This window comes from Bombyx mandarina, chromosome 07, assembly GCF_030267445.1.
Source record: "Bombyx mandarina strain Sakado chromosome 07, ASM3026744v2".
NCBI lineage: Eukaryota > Metazoa > Arthropoda > Insecta > Lepidoptera > Bombycidae > Bombyx > Bombyx mandarina.
Genome location: NC_143214.1, coordinates 5,570,120 through 5,596,542, shown reverse-complemented (window position 1 = coordinate 5,596,542; position 26,423 = coordinate 5,570,120). Strand labels below are relative to the sequence as shown.

Below are 26,423 nucleotides of genomic sequence, written 5' to 3'. Positions count from 1 at the left end.
TGTTTTTCGGCAACCCATTCACGTCACACGTTACCTAAACACTTATATAAATCAATTTTAGTAATACGAATCGAAGCAAAAACGCATTTACAGTGACAATAGTAATCGTCTTAGATAAGCCACAGATTACGATCGAAGTTTCAAGCTATCTAGGGTTGCCGATACTGCCTTGTACAGATTAGGCGATAGGGTAGCTAGCGCTAGTGAAATTTTGTAAGCATTAAATACATTTAGAGAAACGAAATTTACGTGGAATATAATCTTGTATTACACGTTGTAAGGTTTCGAATTATAGGTGCTGTAAATAATATAACGTATTGAGTTTGATTTTCAGTGATTTTTTTTTTCTTTTTTATGAATTAAAAATATCGTTTTTGGACACCGCGTCCGAGCTATATTACAAGGTATTGGCGTCCCTGTATCCCAACATTCAGTAATATCATTAATCTGCGCGCCTCGGGCCAGGCCAGAGACAATAGCATCCAAATGAGCGCATTTAAAGGTTGTGTAATTGATTTTTGCGTCTCTTTGTAACGATTGTTCTATATTAATGAGGAATTTTTATTCATTGAAGTCGAAATTTAATTTATTAATGACCGCCGACTGAGGTTTGTGTGGTTATCTAAATTGCAATCGTTAAGAGTGATCTATTCTTGATTAAAATTTCACAAGAGAATCAGGGTAGTTTGAGATACTAGTATATGTCAAAATTACGAGCGCTATGACATGTCCTTCTTCAAACGAGGCTTGTGGAGAGTATTAAACGGTAGGCAGCGGCTTGGCTCTGCCCCTGGCATTGCTGACGTCCATAAGCGACGGTAACCACTCACCATCAGGTGGGCCGTATGATCGTCTGCCTATAGGGCAATAAAAAAAAAATTACGCGAGTCCGTCATTCAAATTACGGTCTTTTTTTTTAAATTCAAAATGCATGTAATACATATCTTTTATTTGTCTATCGATATGAATGAAACATAGAATAAAACTTGTGTTTTCTAAATAATGCTGGAATACTTTTACAAATTCTTGCATAGCGCAAAAATTCGCGCACTAAAACCTGTTTCTATTTTTTTTAATACAATAGGTATGTAGATAGATTTTTTGTTGATATACATGAGAAGATAGTCCTCCCCTCAGCACTTACCCTGGTATTCAGTATCAACTGTTTTGTATTAAGACTGTACCACCCTTCAAGCTTGTCTGTGTGAGATGGCAGTGCTGACGAAACGCCGTAACGTAAGCTTACGACTCTTTATTTTGATTTTTTCGACACGCAATGATGTGTTATATATGTATATATTTATTTAGAAGGGTACTTTCGAATAGTCGAAAAATTCCTTTACACGCAAGACGAATTTTTTTTACCAAGTCAAATTGAAAATCGCACGTCTGATATTGTGTAGTAAGTCACATCGGGGCGGTATCGTTATGCAACTTCGCACGCATGACTTATCTGTCAAAGCAGCATGTTTCAATTACAGATAGGAGCTTTATCCGAACGATGGCGTTATCAGTCGAAGCCATGCCTTAAGTCACTAGAGATGCTCACTAAAAGCATACAATACGTGTATTACTGAAATCTAGCAATATCGACTCAAGATCTTTATGGCTTTATATTCTCTGGTTATTAATATCGAGACATTAAGATTTAATGTAAACTAAGTTACCCATGATTTAAAATAATCAAATTTCTAGTTTTTTTTTATTCTTGCGGATCGGTAACTTCGTAGCAGTTCGTGTGACTTGGGTTTTTATCTATACATAAAAATAAAATTGGAGTGTCTGTTTGTAATATTGAAATAACCGCTTTTTACTACATGCATATGAATATATAGGTATACGGTACATACACCAAAATAACATTTTTTACAATTTTTGTCTGTCTGTCTGTCTGTTTGTTCCGGCTAATCTCTGGAATGGCTGGACCGATTTTGACGAGACTTTCACTGATAGGTAGCTGATGATATAAGGAGAAATTTAGGCTACTTTTTTTAGACTAGCTTCGCCCCACGGTGTCACCCACGGTACGACAATAACCGCGGTTAACATCGCGGGACTCAGCTATCGATAATAAAATCTAATGCTTCCGAAGCGAAGCGAGGGCGGGTCGGTTGTCTACACAGATATATAAACTTCTAGAACTTTATATGTTATTGGTTCCTTCTGTGCGAAATGAAATGTATTAGTAGTAGTAATATTGATGGTATATATATTTTTTTTTATTTTTTTTTATTGCCCTTGTAGGCAGACGAGCATACGGCCCACCTGATGGTGAGTGGTTACCGTCGCCCATGGAATTCAGCAATGCCAGGGGCAGAGCCAAGCCGCTGCCTACATATAGTTAACGCAATAATCAATTGTCGACACATTAGTAGTTCGCGACTTCGAAACATGGGAACTAATTTAATTAATAATCGACGATCGAAAATCACGATTTATGTATAGTTCGCGTAAGGCAATTACGAGCCGTCCAATTCCTTAGTTAGCGGGGCTCAATAAGATGTTTATGTTTTAATGTTGCCAACTTCTCTGACAGAAGTTGTTCATAGATGATTATATTATTTGATTGGTGATAATGGCACGGTTTATTACACGTGCTTGCGGCGAAAAGTTTGGCGAGTAAACTAACCAATAGAAACAGCACACTGAGTTTCTCGCCGGAACTTCTCAGTGGGTCGCGTTTCCGATCCGGTGGTAGATTCTGCGAAGTACTGCTTTTGTTGGGGCTAGTAGCAACACTTTCGGTTTCCTGAGAGCTTACCTACACCCTACACGTTAGGGTTACGATGACATAGCCTCTCAAGGCTATCAAAAAAATACATGCGTAAAGGCACTTTAATATAATATTATTTAATATCAGAAGCTTTTACATACATATATTTATGACAATAGTGCGTTTGTATCTTTTTAAAGCATAAACAGATCAAAAAGCTCACCCACCCACCTCTAGTCATGATGTCTAAGCTTCAATAGTCTACAACGGGTTGACACCTTTAGCTCTAACACTAGGAGTAGGGACCCCGGTAACCGTACTCGTCGAACTCAGCAAAGAGTTCGACGTGCAACCTAACCTAAGCATCAGCCCGCTGAGTTTCTCGCCGGATCTTCTATCAGCGGGTCGCGATTCCGATCCGGTAGTAGATTCATTCGCGAAACAGCTACTTTTGAGTTGTTAGGTCTTCTTTGGAAACGCTCCGGTAGCTGTTAGCAAATACCTGGCTGAGCCTTTGCTCGCCCACCTGCCCTGGTAAAACTGGAAAGGCCTCCGGGCCACCAGTAAATTCTAAAAAAAAAGTCTACCAAGGCTGTTTCACGTAACAATAAAATACTTTATTTTCAGAATAGCATTTTTAAATTAAATATCTCGATGCTAATGTATGAAATGTGCTTCAGTAACTTGTACCATACATAGTCCAAGAGACAATAGGTACGAAGCGGTTACTGGATCGGGGTCAGGGCGGGTCACGAGTTGACGTACCAGTTTTTGGGGTCACAAGCTACCTATAAGCTTGAGAGGCTATGCGGCATTCGGGTCTACGTGCTCGTGAAGCAACATTACAATATCAAAATTCGTGTTTTACATTTTGTCAAATATTTATTAATCATATCGATAGTAGACGCGATAGACACATTTTGTAAATAATAATGTGTTCTACAAAGTCGTATTTTATTCTATCATCAATAGTTTTCGCAGGGCACGCGATGTAAAAAATATATTAGGTAATTTTTTACACCTTGGGTTACAATTAATGGAGTTTTAGTAAAGATCCCTAATTTTTTAAGAAAAAGATTATAGCCTATGTCACTCGGGAATAGTGTAGCTTCCAAACAGTGAAAGAATTTTTCAAATCAGTTCAGTAGTTTCGGAGCCTATTCAATACAAACAAACAAACAAATCTTTATAATATTATTAGTATTAGTATAGAAGTATAGATGACAAGTTTAATGAAAGTAGTTTTATTTATCGTTAATATAGAAAAAAATAGTACATAGAATGATATATGTATAGCACTTGATCCGCATTGTTTCATGTTGCGTGTGATCATATTTCCTTTTAACCGAGTTTAAAAAAAGGAGGAGGCTCTCAATTCGGCTGTATTTTTGTTAACGTGTGTTATCTCAGACTATTTATTTCTAAGTGAACCGATTTTGTTGATACTTTTTTATTCGAAAGCTGGCGCTTTTGATGTGGTCCCATTGAAATGTTTATTAAGTATCCGACCAGTACTACTTCTTGAGTTATTCCTACCAATGCTAATATATATATTAAATTAACTTCGACTAAATTGATGAAATTCTCATTTTATTTTGTAGAAACCTTTTTTCTTTTATATCAAAGTATTATATTATTTAATATTTCAAAATAACATACAAATCGTTTGTTTATTTTAAAATTCACTATATAATACGAATTGAGTATTAAAGCCACGCAATAAGAAGTCTAAAGTATGTATAGCTAAAGTTCATAATCCAGGACCCGATTCAAGAAAAGAAGGGGATAGGGGAGCTCTCATTTTTTAATATAAGTTTTGCGTGAATGTGTCAAGTAACCTTAATAATCGTAACAGATGGCATTTGAATAACGTGAATACGAAACGAAACCAGAACACGGTATGCGAAAACAAAGTATCCGTTATTAAATTAAATTTATTTTATTACAATATTTATTACATATTTTTTTTATTAATTAACTTATTATATTACATTTAATCTGTTCATCAAAAATCAGTTGTCACCGGCCAAGTGGGCGTCAATAAGGTGTTGTCATCATGTTAATATCTACTTTCATATCGTGACCCGTGGATATTAATGGCTGTGTAATTTCTATTCGGCCTACGTCGGATACCATTGTTAGTGCGGTGGCCACGCGATCAATCACAATTACGGATGTGGTGTTTAATCATATTTATTCAATTAATTAATTTCAATAAGCCCAAGGTTAGTACTATTGTTTTCGTTTAGATTGTCCCGCGTTTACTTTTATCAGTTCTATCGAATATCGGACCTTCGTTTCGAGATGATTGATAATATTATCCCGGAGTTAAAGTAATGCCGTCGTTGCGACATCGGATTAGTTTTATCGATAAACTCTAATCAATAATTAGCTACTTTTAAAAATGACCACCCGCAACGAAGTCTACTTATATTATTTTCTAAAATCGATTCGGATCGATTGAATTTGAAACAAAAATCGAATATCGAGGAAATACAACGTAGCGTTTAAATTTCGAACACGAATATTTCGCGAGTGCGAACGAGTGACAGCCAACAAAACGTAGCAGAATGTCACCAATGGGAGAATAAATCGAGCGGGAAAATAAAGTAATGCCGTCGTTGCGACATCGGATTAGTTTTATCGATAAACTCTAAATAATTAGTTACTTATAAATATGACCACCCGTAACTAAGTCTACTTATATCATTTTCCAAAATCGATTCGGATCGATTGAATTCGAAACGAAAATCGAATATCGAAAAAAAAATACAACGTAGCGTTTAAATTTCGAACACGAATATTTCGCGAGTGCGAACGAGTGACAGCGAACAAAACGTAGCAGAATGTCACCGATGGGGGAATAAATCGAGCGGGAAAATAAAGCATCGTCCCCGTTTCGAAGCGTCGCTGTGCCGAGCTCGATCTTGATACGGCCCCGTTTCGTGGGAACACTCCACCGTGAGCTAATTTATTGCCTAGTGTTGCACTACATGCGACTGACGTCTCTATCCCGCACACTATCCTCATAAATCCATACAGCAAATGAGAGCTCCGAAACCCGGTGCCGTGTCAGACAGACGTCTCGACCGCTGAGTTATTTCAATGTAAGGACGTTGTGTAATAACGTTTGTTTGCGGTTTCGTTTTGTTCTGAGGCGTCTTGTTGACAAGTTATCAATGGCTCGACTGATATATTCGTTCGTAGTTTTAAAGTTCGAATTGCGAACGTCTTTCGTATCGTATCATGCGAAAATAATGTTTAGGAACTTAAATAAAGAACAACTTGTTGCAAGCTCCAGTTTTAAAAAAAATACTTTTTTAATTATAATTTTTTAACTTTTAATCCGTCGATGGGAGTACGAGCCAACAGCCTAACACACAGGGGCTTATAGACATCACAACGTTTATACCACCATTAACCTTGAGACATGAAGTTGAAGTCTCAATATTATCGTGCGACAGTTGTTCTAACCTTCGAACCGGAATCTGATGGTAGTATTTACCCGTGTGGGCTTATAATACGCCTCACCACCTGAACACTGATTGGCATTGCTGCCTATTTTCCGATGAATCCTTAGTCGCCTTTCACCACACCCACGAGAAGAGATGAGATGTTTATCCTAGACCAATCAACCATTGTTTCTATTAATAAAAATTCACTCAGCGAATCCGTTTGTGATATGGTCATATCTTTAGTATACGGTCCGACTCAACACATTGCGTTACGGTGCATATAATTCAACTACTTACGTTATGAAAATTATACGTCATAAAATAAATGAGAATTCGCTTGTTACATTCTCGATTTGAAGCAACTAAAAAGTGATGGTAACTTATGATCTTGTATTATTTATTTTAATATTATAAACTATCAGTGGGCTATCAAGAATAGACCGTTTAGAATGCACACGGAGCGCATCATTTTACATCCATTAAAACAGTGTACAAGCGCGGTGTAGTCTTGCACAACCGAAGACACTGAATCACGTTAGTCATATTCCAGTGCACAGTAAATCATATTAAGCACTAAATTAAGTCAGACCGTTTACCGAGCGACGTTATAGAATAGTTACGGACGCGCCGAATGATGCACGAATTTTGCGCTTCGATGTTTGCGCAACAACACTATTTCGTCGCGGATGAGTTTGTTGTAAAATTGAATTTCGTCATTACGAATTTTCGTGTTCGTTCGAAATTTAAGATCTAGATTATGCGCGAATGTTTTGCAACGAATAAACAAAGAGGCACGAACAGAATAGGTATGGGATAGACAAACAAAAGCTTTGGTGTTATCAGCTCTCAACCGGCAATCTACTAAATAGTATGTTTTTTTTTTTTTTTAGTTGGGTGGACGAGCTCACAGCCCACCTGGTGTTAAGTGGTTACTGGAGCCCATAGACATCTACAACGTAAATGCGCCACCCACCTTGAGATATAAGTTCTAAGGTGTCAGTATAGTTACAATGGCTGCCCTACCCTTCAAACCGAAACGCATTACTGCTTCACGGCAGAAATAGGCAGGGTGGTGGTACCTACCCGCGCGGACTCACAAAAGGTCCTACCACCAGTAATTAGGCAAATTATAATTTTGCGGGTTTGATTTTTATTACACGATATTATTCATTCACCGTGGAAGTCAATCGTGCGCATTTGTTGAGTTTTCTGTAGCGTTCCGCGATTGCTATGAAAACATTCAAAATCACTAATACTATAAATACTTACGGTTCCAATTAAACGTTATAAGCTAGACGAACAGTGCACAACTGTCCTGCATGCGGTTTAGGGCGAACAGGATTACAACTGCAATCGACTCTAAAATATTTATCGCGTTACAAATCGGAACCGTTGGGTTACAGCCGCCCGTCCATTCGATATACGATGTTTGATCTTAACGTGCACTTTACTCTGATAGGGATGTAGCGACATCTATGGTTAAAACGAAGGAATAATTTAAAACATTAGCCTGTATCTCTCCACTGTCGGATGTAGGCCTCTCTCATAGTCCGCCACAATGACCAATCCTCCGCCTTCCGCATCCAATCTTTTCCAGCATATCGCCGCAAGTCATCAGTCCATCGGGCAGGGGGATGCCCAACGCTGCGTTTACCGGTACGTGGTCTCCAGTCCAGAACGCGTCTGCTCCATCGGTTTTGCGACACGTATGTCCGGCTCATTGCCACTTCAGCTTGTCAACCTTTAGGCCTATGTCGGTTGCTTTGGTTCTTTGACGGATTTCCTCATTTCTGACTCGCTCCATCAACGAAACTCCGAGCATAAACCTTTCCATAGCACGCTGAGCAATTTTGAACTTACGGACCAGACCTACGATCAATGCATCAATGTTCGTTAGTTATGCTACCAGGTGTCAAAGAAGATTTTCTGGGTTTTATCCGTAGAAGATCCCACGACTCACCCGGTGTATTAATTGTTTACCGAAGGTCAAAGACGTTACAGCGGGGTGCCCATACAGTTAGTCATCATAGAACATACATTTAAAAAAACCTTGATCGAGTTAAAATAATTTTAACTTGCAGGCATACCGGTGATATGTTCCGAACAAGAGTATAGGACCCTTGGTCTACTGAGGGTTTCTATACGGTCGTTATCAAATCTCTCTTTTGACGTTTACCCCCAAATACTTGAGGTTTTAAAGGTACAATGAACGTTAGATAATCATTAAAGTTTATCATAATATCATCATCAACCGAAAAAGTCCACTTCTGCACTGTTAAGATTCATCACTACGTCTGATCCTGCGCTGAACATATTCAAAGGTTTCCTGCGATATTCAACAAAGTCCGCGATTCACATTACGTCCATGTGATTCTCTAAGTGACAATGACTAATACTCTTAACATACCAATAATTTTTATGGAATCTTTTAGTTTTGACGTGTGGCAACCCTAATATCAGGACGTATCAGAGCTACAGGAGAGTTGATTCGTCACATGTATACACGTACGTTTCCTAGTTTCAGAAATGTAGTCCAGTAATTTATATATTTATAACTGTTTCATTTACGTTTCATTCTAAATATGCATTATATTGTTACAATATTTTGAAATTTATTATTAATATTTTATAATACTTCATTAATAATTAAAAACATTTGAATTTGGATCCGTTCTTTGAGGAGTTGTTTTCGCGCCAATCTTTTTGAAATATTCCTGTGAAATTAAAATCAGTGAGATTACAAAATATATCCAATTGCTATGATTGCATTACACAAAGTTGACATGGAGTTCAATGACAATTTTTAAACTCGCCACCCGCATGTATTGTCAGATCAACAGTTTGTGACAAGCGAAAGAATTGACCGTCCACGAATTATTGTATTAGGCAATGAAAAAAAATGAAGAAAATAATCCTCTCCGAAAGCAAAAGATTTTATATGGGAAAATGGATGTAGCATTTAGAACCGCGTCACCTATTCTATAAAGGATGACTTATGACTTGCTTTCACCTTATTACTGACGTACTGCACTACCTTCTTTACACATTTAGTCCTTTCAGTACGACTCAGCAGCTGGTCATCAACCTCGATTGAAACAGGCGTGTCTGGTAAGGTCATGTCTGCCTACACAAGAATTGAAGACCGGCTGTCGTATAGGTAATTCCAATCTCAATCCGCGTTACGGTCTTTTGCAGAAAATGTGGCATGCTATGGCCTGATAATAATTAAGCTCCCTAAAGCATTCAACAAAAATCGTCAGTGGCGAATTTTCCAATCGAGAAAGTGACGTAAGATTTTTATTAGTAATGCACACAGTGTACGACTTAACTTTGTAATAACGTACAAATTAGTAATGTACACAGTGTACAACTTAACTTTGTAATAACGTACAAAAAATAACATATTTTTTTTATCATTCATTGACCACGATCTCAGAACTTTCGTTTGCGGAATACACTAACTCTTATGCAAACAACCGTGAATGAAGTGTACCACAATAAGTTCGCACGTTACCGAATGACCGTGGGTTGTTGCGAAGCCTTCAGTTTTATTTTCTTTATACCTCGAATATAACTTTAAATTAATATTTTTATAATAAGGAACTTCGTTCCTATCCGGTGTCTCATGACACCACACATATTTTTTTAATATTAATAAATTAACGTATGTATGTACCAACGCACACCACAGTAATAACGGAGAGGTAATAGATGTTTTCTTTTACAACAATATTTATATCAAGATTAGTGATATTAATACATGGATATACACAGTCCATAATCTAAAATAATACTGCGAAGTGAATGGCTTATCCTAAGATCAAAGTTTGTAGGTTTATATGTAAACAAATACGCATTCAAATCCATGTCTCTATAGTTCTAACGCAACCTCGTTCTGTTCGAAATAAAAACGTTTATATTGCAGTGCATATGATTGCGTAGTCGCGCACACAAATCATTTATATGTAACGATCACACGATAAATATTCCGACTATAAATATGTCAAATATTAATGCCCAGATTGTAATTGTCCGGTAATCGTTTCATTCCTATGATGTTTGGCTGCCCGTACATTCGATGATTACGGGTGTTTGATATGACGGATTGATTTAAATGGATGTTAGGTTACAATGATTTGTTGAGCAGCGAAACTTTCGTGCAGGTGTGACCTGATAATCTGTATTCGATTTTTGTTTTGACTGGAATTCGGGTGGGGTTTAATGTATTATTACCAGATATGATGTTAATTGTACTTTTATATACACGTAATGTGATAGAACGTAGACAGCTTTGTGCGTTTGTGTCGCAATCTTCGCAATTACTGAATTGGATGCGATATTTTCATCAGTGAATTGAAATCAGTGAAATTCGGGTGGGGTTCAATGTATTATTACACCAGATATGATGTTAATTGTACTTTTATATACACGTAATGTAATAGAACGTAGACAGCTTTGTGCGTTTGTGTCGCAATCTTCGCAATTACTGAATTGGATGCGATATTTTCATCAGTGAATTGAAATCAGTGAAATTCGGGTGGGGTTCAATGTATTATTACACCAGATATGATGTTAATTGTACTTTTATATACACGTAATGTAATAGAACGTAGACAGCTTTGTGCGTTTGTGTCGCAATCTTCGCAATTCCTGAATTGGATGCGATATTTTCATCAGTGAATTGAAATCAGTGAAATTCGGGTGGGGTTCAATGTATTATTACACCAGATATGATGTTAATTGTACTTTTATATACACGTAATGTAATAGAACGTAGACAGCTTTGTGCGTTTGTGTCGCAATCTTTACAATTACTCAATTGGATGCGATATTTTCATCAGGGATGCGATATTTTTATCAGTGATGCGATATTTTCATCAGTGAAAATATCGTAGTGCAGTGAAAATATCGTAGTGAAAACAAAGAGGGATCTCAGGATCCCTCTTTTTTTCCTTGCCAATTTGCTGGCAGCCTAAGGGACTATTCCGGCTACGCCAGGATTAGAATCGATTAATACTGAAACGGACGTCAGATACAAAGTGCGAAAGGAAGATCGCTCGCTAGTTTTATATTCAGATTTTTATTGAGCAGAATGTTAAGTGCCGTTAGACTTAATGCCACACTCCAGAAATCCGAGCTTAAATTTTATCTATAGATGTGCTCTAAAAAGATAACTGTTCCGTTCATGACAAGAAAACAGTATTGTTTGTTATCTGAACGTTTAAATTAAAATGGGCGGCTTTTAATTATACTTGACTCTCTGTAGATAGATATTATTATCTTCGGGTGGATCTCTTCATTCGCGTTGCGATATAGTTCTGGTATCGAGCTTATCTGCCCATAAAGTGGTACAAAAAATTCGCGTCATTAAGATATTTCTGCAGCCCGTGTCTGTGACCGCGGAAATAGTAAAGTAATAAAAAATAGTAAACAATTTAAAATAACGCGAGATATTAAACCATAAAAGTAGTTTTAATTACGTCTACCATAGGCGAAAATCGAAGAAAATAAGTAATAAATATGTGTTTATTGATTCGCGATCTATAGGTCTTCATGAGATCTAAACTATACGTTTTAATTGTTGTTTTATTATTTAGGGACATTTCTTCGCACAATAAAATGAATACTCATCGTTGGTATTCGAATTCGATTCACCAAACAGGTATTATGATGATCACAGTGAAGCGTGATAAGAAGAATAAAAAAAAAAAATGGCGTATTTACAGAACGAAAACTACTTTCTCACGACGCCTCTTATTACCAAACTACGATCTAATATAGAGCACTCCGTATTAAGACTATTAAGGTATCTGATTGAGAAGGGCAGATCCAATATATCTTTCCAGGCGTTAATAGCTTAGAACTATCGACTATCCTATTATTTTGTCAAGTACTGAATTTATTGATCGTGCTCTCTAACGGTATCGACGTAGTACTACTTATTTGGTGCCCTGGGAATTGTCGAGATATGTTGTATAAGTTTTGTTGTTTAAAAAACCTTTTTTTAATTTCAATCTTCATAAGCAAAAACGACGGGTTTTCTAGCGTTTCAAGATATCCATTATCCAGCTTCCAGGTTCATCTTGAAGCCACATCCACGGTATCATTATTAGAAGTACACAATATTGCCTAATTCAATGATTATATAATGAAAAACAAGCGAAAGTTAGAATTTAAAAATTCCATACGTTTATGCCTACATCGATATTAATATTATAAATACGCTCAAAAGTCGCTCAAGCCAGTGAACGGACTTTGACGAAATGCAGCCAGTAAATAGTTTTAGCTCTGGAATTTAATATATGGTATCTTTCTTGTCACTGCAGAGTATGGGTTTTCTAATACGCGATTTTGACATGCATACATATTTAACTCAAGTTTAATTTTCGTAAAAGAAAACGTAGTTCTTCGCGAATGATTCCCGTCATGAAGGAATATTAACGAATCAAAAATAAAATCCTCATTGATCATAGTTTTGGGTAATCGTTATACCGCAATTACATTGTGAGCCCGCTCATCGGGGAAACCTTGCTACCACAGTCCAACCTATTTCTGAGGCAAATCACCTATGCGTTCTAATTTGAAGGGCAATATAGCTGTACGCATTGAGACATGGATCTTATGTAAGTCTCAAGTAGGGCGGCTGCATCAATGAACCCGATTTGCTTTATATGTAACCAAACTAAGAATTTAATCAAAAAGTAAAATTGCATGTAGACCGCAGATTCTTGCTGCGACTAGTGACGTGCGATTTCACGGCGCAAGCGCATCCTTTCGCCACAGCGCGTTCGATCACTTCGCCATCTTGGCTCGCAGTAGGGTAACCTCACATTCGACTGAAAATTAACAACTTAAACATCGGATCGCTTCAGTTATTACTTTAAAATTGTATCTTTCTATCTATTAAAGTACAACATTCTTGATACCAATATAATTTCATCTTATTGATTAAAAGTAAACCTAATTGTAGCATTGAGCCCGTACAGTATTGCAATATGCAATATAAAACAATAAGATAAACAGCAATTGATGTTCTATAACTAAAAAATAATTATCTTGTTGTACATTTACTGATAGAGAATCATTGTGGATATTTTCTAATTCTCTGGAAAAGATCAATAATAATTATAACTGCTTGATCGGTCCTACCTAACCTCTGCTGTTTCAAAGTTCGATAGAACTTATTGGTAGGTCGGGCATGCGTAGAACGCTTGGGTGGAAGATTTAATGAATCCAACTCTCCCATATCCACTCCACAGTCTCAACACGTGGGCTGATGATCCGGCGGTTCAATGAGTAACACAAGTATAGTTTTTTCTTTTACTTAGACACAATTAAAACTACTTTTACTGTTTTATCTTGTTTTTTTCCCGACGTTTCAAACACTTTATAGTCTTTGTGGTCACAGTCGACTAAAATTTTATTTGTCGATTTTCTATAAATAATATGTGTAGTCTTTGATTGAATAATACAAGCAAAATGTTTTAACTCATGGAGACCGTACTTATGCGACAGATTTGTTGCGTCACTACACAACAATACACGGGGATCGTGTTACACTGTCCTAAATCTCTTTGTTCTTTGATTTGCGTGTACTGCTTTAGCGTTCAATAGGATTCTGTACGGCTTTTCGATATAGCTCCAGTCTAAATCGATGATAAAGGTTGCATGAAGTCTGGAGTTACGTTATTATTGTACAATAGACGCGTGTGTTTCTTGTGACGCCGATATAATTTCACAGGTACGTTATCGCAATCTTTTTTTTTATTTATTTTTTATTGCTTTGATTTGTGGACGAGCTCACAGCCCACCTGGTATTAAGTGGTTACTGGAGCCCATGGACATCTACAACGTAAATGCGCCACCCACCTTGAGATATAAGTTCTAAGGTCTCAGTATAGTTACAACGGTTGCCCCAAATCGAAATGCATTACTGCTTCACGGCAGAAATAGGTAGGGTGGTGGCATAAAGGCCTAAAAAAACTCCTCAAAATCAAATTCCTCTAATAGCAATTACCAACTTACCGGGGCATAGATTATTCCTAGCATCTGGAACTACTGCTTTCATTTATATTGCCATTCCTTGCAATTGCAAGACCGTTTTTTTTTCACGGTGTTTTGGAGCGCTACGACATGTTTTCCAATGAGGTTTGATGAGATTCCTTGGTGGTAGGCAATTGCTTATCTGTGCCCATAGCGTTAATATCCATGAGTGGCTGTGATCGAACACCAAATGAGCCATATGCTGGAAGGTAATCGAGTTAGACTGAATGTTTTTCGTCCGTCAGTTTGGTTTCCACAATGAGAATTTTGAGCAATGAGGTTTGAACTAGATATTATGTGAAGATTTATAAGTACAAAAAAGTATGCGGCGTTTTCTGGTGCACAATAGGTTGAGACAAACGTCGTATATTGTGTGACCTGGGTTAATAACGATAGATACGCAATAGCCGAAACATTGCAAAATAAAATTAATTGAACAATTAATCCACGTGATCCATTAAAAGCGACGATAAATCGTTTTAATTTCACGGTACGATCCGGTCCGGGCCGGCGCGTGCGCTACCACTGATAACATCTAATCGTGCGATCGACGCGCCGCTGTCGCTGGTCGCCGCCGCGTGTCCAAACACTGTCCCCGCTTGTACCAGCCGGACGCACGACGTGTGATTAGATCGAAGCTATGTCAATTTCTTAATTTTAGGGACGCGTGGGCGAAATGCATTTTGTTTTCTAATTAATGACACACAGATTTTGGCTTAGGTGTTGCTATACAGGTTCGAATGATCATTTATAGTGTTAGAATTTATGAAACAGCGCTACTGCGATGGTTTATAGTCTAGTTGCGTTATTTTTTATTTACTGCTTAAATGCATGGCGGAATACACGGCTCATCTATGTTAGGACCAGGTCACATAGACATTAACAAGGTAACTGCCGTCACCCACAATAAGACATGGGTTCTAACTCTAAGTTATATAATACAACGGCTGACAAACCCCTTTAAACTGAAATGCATTACTGCTTCTCGGCAGTAATAGCCAGAGCGGTAGCAGATACCCCGGCAGACTCATAAGACGGTATGTTGAGGAGTGGCAGAGCACCACCACCAAATTATGATTATAATGTTTGCGGGTTTCATTTTTTATTACACGCTGTTACTCCATTATGTGAGTGATTCGCGAACATGTGTTAAGTACGTATTTCATTACAAGAATTGGTATCTGTTTCCGGGTGTCGAGCACCGGCAGAAATCGCTCTACTCGATACGAATGCACCGGGTGTGACGTCATGAAGACTCCTTGATGATTTTAATAAGAGTTTCCAAATATTCTTTGAAATAACCTGTCTCGTTGTAAAGGTTATCGAGTAGATATGCCTGAATAATGTGACTTCTTGGAGAAACGAAATCGATGTATTTTATTTAAAAAAAAAGGACAATTACATTTACAACAGGGAGGTTAACGTTAATGAGTTTTGTTTAAGTAAACTAAAATCATAGTAAAGCAAGTAAAATTAAAGAAATAAAATAGACGTATTTCATCTGTTGGCGTAACCGAATCCTTCTGTATGATGTCATAAAGACGAAGGGGATTCTATTGGACGACAGCGCTGTTGTATTATATCAGCGTGAGGCGACTTTTTTCCATCTTCCTGCTTATTTTGTCGCAACTGTCATGCGGTATGAAAGATAGGACAGCCCTTATACAATTGAAATTTCGACCTCATGTCTCAAGATGGTTGGCGGCATTACGACTAAGCTTTACACAAGCTGGGCGTGGCATGCGTTGCAAGTTATACCGACGAAAAATAAAAAAAACACATTTTATTCCCTTTAAACAAAGTTAAAAAAGTTTTTTTTGTTGAACCGATATGTAACGTTACAATGGAATCACTGTACAACGATCAGTCATATCTCTAAGTGATGTGAGAATGTGTCGGTTCAGTCTGAGAGCTTATAAATCATATTCTTTAGCATAATGCGTTATCTAAATTAGGATGGACGCTCGTTTAGATTGTAATTAAAGAAATTAGTACGAGGTACGTTCGCTTCGGTATGTGATGTGGATTAGACGTTTCGATAAGTCAAAAGATTTTTCTTTTTAATTCAATTTTAATCTATGATTTTATTATGATCGTATCTAAAACGTGGATGACGGCATCGTCACAAATATAAACGCGACTTTTGATCTTTAGAATATGAACTCTAATTACATTTAAAAAAAATGCAATATAAATAAATTCCAAAGCGTAAGAGATGTTTTAATTAAAGCAATTTTTCCGGAATAATAATGAGTAAAAAAATCGGTTGTCTGTAAAGTCGGTTAACTAACGATAGTTGAACGTGACAACGTCATAAGATAATACTGATGGAATGGTTTCATTTTTCAATTATCGCAATAATTATCGTTGCTATAAACAATTGACATCACATTCACTTTTCACTGAACTTCATACTTGACGAAAACATGTACGCACGCCGCAGAGCGAGGTAACGCCGCATGAGTCATGTTTTTTCGTGCGTGCAGCCGGCTCCATCGAATTATAAGACGTTGTCACGTCAAAAACGCGAGATAAACCGTAAATGTGATTTTTAATTGTATCTACGAATCGCCGAAACCGATACTTAATCGAATTGGCTATTTAATTAATATTAATTAATACAAAATTTATCAAACGAGCTCGAATTCACAACGAACTTCAGGGGATTTAAGTGGAAAGAATTCGCACTCAAAATCTATAGCTCTATAATATGTTACACAAGTTATTTACGAATACTAAGCGTTTACTGGCCAAACCTTGTACAGTAATTTATCCATGTCCGAGCACTTTGTTAAGGGCATTTAACATTTCCTTTCTGTGGCTTATATCTCTGGCCACGTGCTTTATAAGTTTTGTACCGAAAAGCGTAGTCGAACTACACACACTAAGCACCTAATAGATAGTCGATTAGTATTGACAATTTCGTGATTTTTTTTAAAATTTATATTTCGACGTCTATGGCCTAATTAGTAGCCTGTCGGCGTAAAACGTGACAAACAAAATACACCGACACCCCTGTTTAGGAAAAGCCCAGTAAAACTTTCGACCGAACTCTGTTAGTGATCTAGTAATGCGATCCTAATATATGAGTATGACCATACCGAGCCGAGCTTAAAGCCAAGTTTTAAAAGCTTCATCGATTTTCCCACGGATTCCGCAGCTTTTGTTTTAGGCACGTAACAAAAGTCCAATACGGTTACATCGATAATATTTTTTGCTGTAGTATCAGAATGTCGATTAGCAATTGTGTAAAATAGTTATTATTATTTTAAATTGCTTACGGTATTACTGTAACTCAATCTACACGAGGATAATATTGCACGTGCAATTATTTGTTCTCAATTACGTTTTTATTTGAAAATTTTCATGTTAAAAGCAGTTTTAGTTTTTTTAAAAATAACATACAAAGAAAATCGTGAATATTATTATATTATTTTGAGGGCTGGTGCGTTTGTGCAAAATGGCTGAAATAAATAGGTGATGGTATTCGCCGATGTACTGATAGCATGGTTTCACCCAAAGGAATATCTATTTTTCATTAGTTTTTTTTAATTGCTTAGATGCATGGACGAGCTCACAGCCCTTCCCCTGGTCTTAAGCGGTTACTGGAGCCCATAGACATCTACAACGTAAATGCGCCACCCCCCTTGAGATATAAGTTCTAAGGTCTCAAGTATAGTTACAACGGCTGCTCCACCCTTCATACCGAAACGCATTACTGCTTCACGGCAGAAATAGGCACAGGGTGGTGGTACCTACCCGCGCGGACTCACAAGAGGTTTTACCACCAGTAAAGGTAGTCAGATTTTATATTGTCGTATAATAACATTCGTTTTCATCGACTATCGATATTCTATCGATATAATTTCCCCTCGGCTACCGTTCGCGGAACGTGAGTGCTCACGACGTACGGCGCGCGTGACGTTACCGAACCCAGATCCGATATGTCGCCGATACCTAACTTAACGTCCTGTACAAATATGAACTTTGCACTTATAGACTTAGATGTTTATTTTGGTTATTAGTTAATTTAACAACAATGTTGTTTACGGTCAAACGAAACTGTATATTGAGACCGTTGAGGGTAATTCTGTTAGTATTCTGAAAACTCTAAAACAGTTCGAACGAAACAGTCAGTTCAAAAAAAACCAAAAAAAAAAATTATTTGGCTGAGTTCAGTCAAAATTTCGTTTTTTTTGTTAGCATAGAATATGAGAGCCCAGTAAGCAATTGTCTAATGAAAATAAAAATTAATAATACACATTGAAAATTGCATATACATATTAATCACTAGCGGCCCGCTCCGGCTCCGCTCGGGTCTTTGACAAAAATTTCGACGATATTTGACGTTATTTTATTTTTTATAATAAAAGAACACTTATTGTGGCATAACTACAATAGTTAGACATATTCTGTCGCGACACTTTTTGTAATTAATAATGTGTTCTACAAAGTCGTAGTATATTATTTTATTATATCATCAATAGTTTTCGCAGGGCACGCGATGTAAAGACTATTTTTGGTATTTTTTACACCTTGGGTTACATTATTGGAGTTTTAGTAAGGATCCCTAATTTTTTTCAAAAAAGATTATAGCCTATGTCACTCGGGAATAGTGTAGCTTCCAAACAGTGAAAGAATTTTTCAAATCGGTTCAGTAGTTTCGGAGCCTATTCAATACAAACAAAAAAACAAATCTTTCCTCTTTATAATATAATAATAATAATATAGATTCACAAAATCTAATCCAGGGTGCTTGCTCTAAGTCTACTAAGTGTACAAAATCGTACGAGCCTCTCACATTAATCTTTATCAGCTAAAGTTGCATTCGATTTATATCAATCAACGTATAAATCGTTGTTCAAGGCTTTCCGGCAGTTCTCTATTCGTATTTAATTCGATGTGTGTACTCCTCTATCAATGAGAAGAGAAAACAGGCAGGGTGTAGACAGATACATTTAATTTTATAAATAAATAATTAGTGGTCTTGTATTTTTCAGTTGTATTAAGTTCTTAAAAACAGAAATAAAGAGATATGTTTCATGACCTCAAAGAGTTCGAAATATGTCGTGAACTTTGCTGTTTTTTTTATTTCTTTTTTTTTATTGCTTAGATGGGTGGACGAGCTCACGGCCCACCTGGTGTTAAGTGGTTACTGGAGCCCATAAACATCTACGAGGTAAATGCGCCACCCACCTTGAGATATAAGTTCTAAGGTCTCAAGTATAGTTGCAACGGCTGCCCCACCCTTCAAACCGAAACGCATTACTACTTCACGACTGAAATAGGCAGGGTGGTGGTACCGACCCACGCGGACTCACAAGAGGTCCTACCACCAGTAAAGTTTTTGGCTAAACGAAACTTTATTACGTATGACGTCATTTGGGGTCAAAATAAACGATGACCGTGGATCATACATGAATAAACATCGATTGTTTTATGTATCACCGAGTAAAGACCAATAGGGACGAATTTGACTAATTAACAGCTAATCGGATGTATGAATTAAAAATTATAATTTGCGTAATTACTGATGGTAGAGCGTCTCATGAGGTAGTATTAGGTATTACCACACTGTATCTGTCGTGAAGATGATTCCCTTATATTAGAAAATCTATATGCGTATGTAATACGCGTAGTCTTAAATTCTCTTAAGATCTCGATTCCGATTAGAAGGGAAATTCTACGAGGCACTGCTCTTACTAGGGCAAGTGTAAGCAAATACTTTCAGGTTGAGCCAATGAGCTCACCTACCCGACAGCGCGAAGCCGGAATAGTCCTTTAGGGAAAAAATGCTTTAAATTTACAATCACAGTTCAACGGCCGTCTGGTGTAGTGGTAAGTGACATGGTCACTACACAGGGGGGTCGCGGGTTCGAATCCCGCTAAGGGAAGATATTTGTATGATAAATATAAATGTCTTTTCCAGGGTTATGGATGTATATTAAATATATGTATGTGTATAATAAAAATCTTACATTTATTTCCGTTATCTGGTACCTGAAACTCAAGTTCTTTACGAACTTATCAAGGGACCAGTTAACGTGGTGTGATTGTTAGTAAATATTTATTAATTATATTTATTTATTATAGACGATGTAATGGATTTTGAGATTACGTATCGATTTTCACACACATATATACATAGTATATGTTGTATGTGGCTTCCCTTGGGTCGTTTTAAAATTTTCCAACTGATTCAAACATTCGTAATTATCTTCAGAAACAATTGCCGTGATGCGAAATCATATGAACACATTATCATTTTAAATGCTTCGATGAGAATTTAAACCAATGGTTTTATCGGGTTTTAGTACACGAGTATTGGTTAAGTGACGCTGTCAATTATCGTCTCGTTAGCCGGTGATCGATTCTCCGAAGGGCTGTAACGTTGTACGTCAACGGAGTTGATGCCAAGCGCTCTTAGTTAAATTAGAATTACTCACACTGTACCTTGTAAAATATACGCTTATTAAATTTATATAAATAAAACAAAATTCGTAGCCGTTCTTGGTAAGCGCACCACGTGTGAAGAGCTACGCCAATTTGTGTTTTTTTGTAAATTTTCACTTTTTTAGTGATATAAAAATGCAAAATTCACATAACGATCATGAGTAAGTTTCGTGTAAATCGGAAAGTATACGTTTTTTTTTTTAATTGCTTAGATGGGTAGACGAGCTCACAGCCCACCTGGTGTTAAGTGATTACTGGAGCCCATAGACATCTACAACGTAAATGCGCCACCCACCTTGAGATATAAGTTCTAAGGTCTCAGTATAAGTAGTTACAACGGCTGCCCCACCCTTCAATCCGAAACGCATTACTGCTTCACGGCAGAAATAGACAGGGCGGTTGTACCTACCCGTGCGGACTCACAATACGTCTTACCACCAGTAAGAATAACGAAATATTTCATTGGCTCATTGGGCACATGGAGGGAAGTCTTATGAAAGACGGGCGGGAAGAACTAGACGAAAAGATCCGAAGATCTCCAAGCTCAGTGGCGACTGTGAGAGATATAGCTCGCCCTATCCTGGATCAAACAAACCAAATATGTAAAAGATAAGAAGGATTTGCGTCGATATGTGAATTTAATACGCCTCCCGAAATGCTATACTTATAATAGCCAAGTTAATGCTGATATAGTATTTGGCGAATGATGATTGCTTTATTTACACTCAAAGGCCTCTACATATTTGGTTTGTTTGATACAGGATAGGGCAATAGATATATATAAGGCGCCGGAATATTTAGTAGATCCTAGAAAAGACGAACCCGAAGATACTAAGAATTAATCTATTCCTAAGAGACCTAAAACACAAATTAAAACATACATTAAAAAGAAAAGAAGGCAAAGCTATGCAATTCAAGCGCTTAGTAACAGAAATCGACATAATTACTTCAGTGCGCCGTGTAGGGCACCGGTGACCTACACAGCAGTCAATGTGTTAATATATAAAGAAATAAATACATATATTACTTCTAAGCTTTGTCGTGTTTGGGTGGATGGTATAACGGCCCGGTATGGACCGTAGTCGTCACTGCAGTTGATCTATATTAATCGCTACAAGAATAAAAACGTTATGGTGAAACTAGAAATCTATATAATAATACGTGAAGCAAAAACTTTGTACAACTTTTTACGAAAATTTCGCGGACGGATGAGTATGAAATTTCCCACACTTATAGAGAATATAAAAAGAAGGAGTGCAGAAAGCTAATATTTTTTTAAATTATGCATTAAAAATACATTAAATCAATAAAGAAAACATTACACATACTACCATGTATTTGACACAAACACGCATATATGCTCTTTTGTTTATTGTCAAACTTTTGTTAGTGTTTAAAGCCTGTGGTCAAATTAAGAATAGATTAATATTGGTTGTCTTAGACGAAATCTGTGATTATAGAAGTAAAGTTTTTGAAAATAGAACCATAATAATGTTCAATCTTATAATTTAAACTAGCCGTACTCGCCCACTTCGTTGGGCATTTAAATTTAACATTATTATTTATTCTCATTATTATTAGGGAGTCCAACACTCATATAAATATTAGCCTATCCATTAAGTACATGTATTTTCTACATGGATACCAAGTTTCAAGTCAATCGGATGCATGTTTCAATAGTTATAACGGAGCATCCGTAAAAACCACTGTAGATTTATATATTAGTATAGAAGTATAGATTAATAAATATGGTCGAATTTCGTTCGGTGGGCGACCACTAGTATAAATAAATTAACTTACTTTGTGTTTCAGAAATGATAAGTCCCTCACGGGTATCGTTCTTTTAGTGACTTTAAGCTCCCTCTGCAATATCTCCATAGTGTTGATGTCCTGGAAGCCATTCTCTTGAAGAACTAGACATGTCCTTTGTACTTGTTCGATGCAAGGAGAGAACGAACAGAACCTTCCGCCTGTAAGAGATTTAGAGATCCGTGTTGAAATAAATACATTTTGGAATAATTCAATAATTTGCGATAATTTTGTGGTGATCTTGTGTACGAAAAGTGTTTTTTATACTTCGCGAACAAAGTATTTCAATGAACATCAGTTTATTTTATTGAAAAAGAGTTAGTTATCGCTTTATCTGTAGACTTAGGGGCTAGACCGAAAGAAGTGTAAGAACGAAAAACGACACCAACAATCGACATATCGTCTTTTCGCATTAAAAGTGTACAATTTCCAAAAATATTTGAAATTGAGTTAATATGCGGAATCATTTGGTATCACCAGTATTTTTCTCATAAATACTGTCAAAAGAGCGTAGTTTAGTTTTAGGTTTTTTTTTAGTTTACCTATATTTTGATTACTATTAACAAAATTAATACATAATTTTATCTTACTTTAAAAGACATATAATGTATCTGATAAAAAATAAAAAATAAATGTTGCAAAGATGATTAATATTAAAAATATCACATGTTAAACCTTTAAAACACTCTCCTGTAAAATTAGTAAGTTTTGAGATTATACAGTTTTAATGCGAGAAGACGATATATTTTCAGTAATTTTTGAGGCACTTCCCGATCACCTGAGAAACTGAATCTTTTTTCTATCGACTCAGTTTGCAGTCAATTTTAAGATTTTTTAATTGAAAATAAAATAGTGATATTTTTTTTTTCATGAATGTATATTCCGCAATTGATCTGCAATACCAACTTGATTTGCATTTATTCACACTATGAATCGTTTAATGTTTATCATGCTGACCCTTTATTTTTTATTTAATCATTACTCAATCCAAAAAAACAAAGATATAGCAAAAGGAACACCGTTCCAACCGAGTGTCCATAAGACACCGATCTCTTTTTATAATGATGTGATGGGTCGAGTTTAATTTTTTATTTGTTTATTTGTAAATGAAGTCATTGACTTGTAACGGGACCAAATTTCAATTTGTATCCGAGATTGTAGATACGTATGACAGGGAACTCCTAAAGCTGATCGTAACAGTATCGAACTTCGGCCGGGACCATTGTATGCGCTCGCATCACAAGCGTAGGAGCCGATAATGTCCAAAAGGATCTCTTTGCGCGCGTCAGGATGCGCCCAAGCTCGTAACAATGTTTGAAGCGAGCCGGCGGCGATCGACTTAGCTATTACGCACATAGAACAAAATCGAAACGTCTCACCGATGCGCGCGCACACGTAAAAGACTATTCAGACAAAACGAAATGTCGACAGATGTTTTCATTCCCATGTGATAGATGCGATAGGATCCCGGACGGCCGGTTCAGATACGAGTATACTTTTTTTTTGTTATAGCTATACAATTTTGAAATTTTACAAGTCGTAAACGGCCCGGGAAACGACACGTCAGGCTTTTATGTGGGCCGCCCGGGCTTATCTGTCAAATCTTATCGACCTATAAGGACGGCGAACGTCACTCACTCTGCCAATCTGAGCGGCGCGGGCGCAACGCCGCGGGGGGCGAATTTGAAATAATTTCAAAAATAGGAACGGTAATTGTACTATATTTTAAATAGTGTATCGCGTGCCGAGATGACATAGCCCGCGTGCCGATCGATTCACGTAATGAGTTCTGATGCGCATCAAGCCCCTAATGAAGGCATTATACGAAATTATCTTGACACTTTTACCATTAAAGGCTTATATTTAAAAGGACATTTGCATAAGTTATTGTTCTGCTGGATTTTTGTTAACAAAATTTGGTATCGATCATGAAACTAAGTGATATGGTTGAAAAAGTGAATGTGATATAATTAACTCAATTTATGGCTTACGAAACGTCGTATTTTATTTTAGGGATAATATTTTAAGTATCAATTTTGAAAAAAATATCACACAGTTTTGTTAATGTTAAACTTTTTACTGTATCCGTTCATGTAATGAAATAGTGTAAACCGATTAGTTTTGAATTCAAATAACACATTATAATGATACTGAAAATATTAACAAAAAAATAACAGTACCTATACACAATAAATAATAAATGTTAAAGACGCCAAACTACTTTTAAAAATTTTGTTAATACTCTTTATGACAACAAGAATAATGCCCCAATTGGCATTCTTACGGTACACCAGTTGGAGACTAACTTAAAGGATTTATAATCTCCCGCTAATACCGACTAGTTTCATAAAGTTTACAACTTTGGGCCAGTATTTTGACAAAGTGACTTTACTTGAAAAAGGTGAATAAAATTCCAATAAATCCTTTAGTGCACATTTAGAAGTGTCCAAAGAAATATTTCCTCAAACTTTATGATTGGTTCCACCGATTTAGGTTACCAATAAAATGAAAATTGTATTTACAATAGATCGCGCTTAAAATATTACAAAGAATTTACATTTAGTACATTTTGTAGATTTGAAATCGTATCAACAAGCTCTATTGAGAGAAGAGGAATGTTCACTAATCAAGATAAATCTGAGGTCGAAAAAATAGGTGTATTTGACGGTAAACATATTTTTACGTAAGTGTTATATATACCAAAGTTTTTCTGGTGCTTATTGTCACGTGAGTACCTATTCAATTTATGCCAACCAGCAGTTGGAGTTCTAAAAACTTTGGAAAAACAATTGAAACTTCAACTTTATGCGTTTCAAATTGTTATATCTATAGGTTCTTGTAACTGCTTAACGCTCGGAGGGTCGTCAATTCAAAAACATTACTTATCGGCAGTCAGAGTTCACGGAAAACTGTTTTTGTGTCTCGATTAACGACCCTCCTGTGTTAAGCAGTTAAAAGAATCCATAGACATAACAATATTAAAGCATGAAGTCGATATTTCAATTGTTTTTTGGGACAGTTTCGCGGCAACTGTCAGCAGAATGGTGGTACGTACTCGTGTGGAAAACTTTATATTTAAAGCGGATATTGGAGCTCGTGGACACCACGTTATCGATGCTATCCAATTTGAGACAAATATCAGACTCAATTGCTTTGTTGACTCAGTTTTATTGTGCGAAATAAATTTAATGACGCGACGAATTAGCGCGTAGAAGTTATTCACGAAAAACGCGTTAGATCAATTATTTAGAAACTTTGCCGAATTAAAATGGAGAACTAGACAATCTTCCACCAAGGAAAAGGATGCTTGCTTCCTTAACAATCCCCACACGTGGGATATTTCTTATCGCTAATTTTTGGGTTGTTGCATTCATTTCATAGGCCATTTGTGTGAACTCTTTTCATTTAAAGGTTACATTATAGTCAAGATCTTCGAATACCTATCGATACGAGTAGAATCCTGATCGTTACATTTTGTAACAATGTATTATAAATGTTACGTAACAAGCCTTTTGTGTCCGTAAGTACTCTCGTTCACTCACAATGTGTAACAACAGCATTCTAGAGCTGTTCGATAACATGCATATCGATAAATCTAGTGTCGATACTTTTTGGTTTAAAATGTAGAGTTTATGTGTCGATGACATGAACAAAGATTATTGTAAAGAAATTCATTGTGGTATTTTAAAGATGGGATTGACAAGAAGTTTATGAAGAAAAAGGACGTCGTAAAAGAACTTTGGTTTTACTAAAAGCACTTAAATGATAATGGAATTGACCTTGAAATTAATCACACTTCTTTAATAGCTTTAATAGGCTGATAAGCATACAAGTTGTCAGGGAGTTGATGAGTGTTCAGCGTCTCCCATGAACGTCTGCAATACCAGGTGTATAGCCTAGCCGCTGCCTGCCTCACACTACTCTTTTCAAAACATTGTCAGTCAAAGTTA

General features: G+C 36.6%; 1 protein-coding gene across 1 annotated transcript in view; it reads right to left on the bottom strand.

Moving 5' to 3' along the window:
* Positions 1 to 26,423, bottom strand: part of Trmt61 (tRNA methyltransferase 61) — a 78,742-nt gene that overhangs the window by 18,089 nt on the left and 34,230 nt on the right. The window contains exon 5 of the mRNA XM_089728635.1: positions 22,465 to 22,634. Coding sequence (XP_089584761.1) covers positions 22,465 to 22,634 — 170 coding nt within the window. The remainder of the gene's footprint in view (positions 1 to 22,464; positions 22,635 to 26,423) is intronic.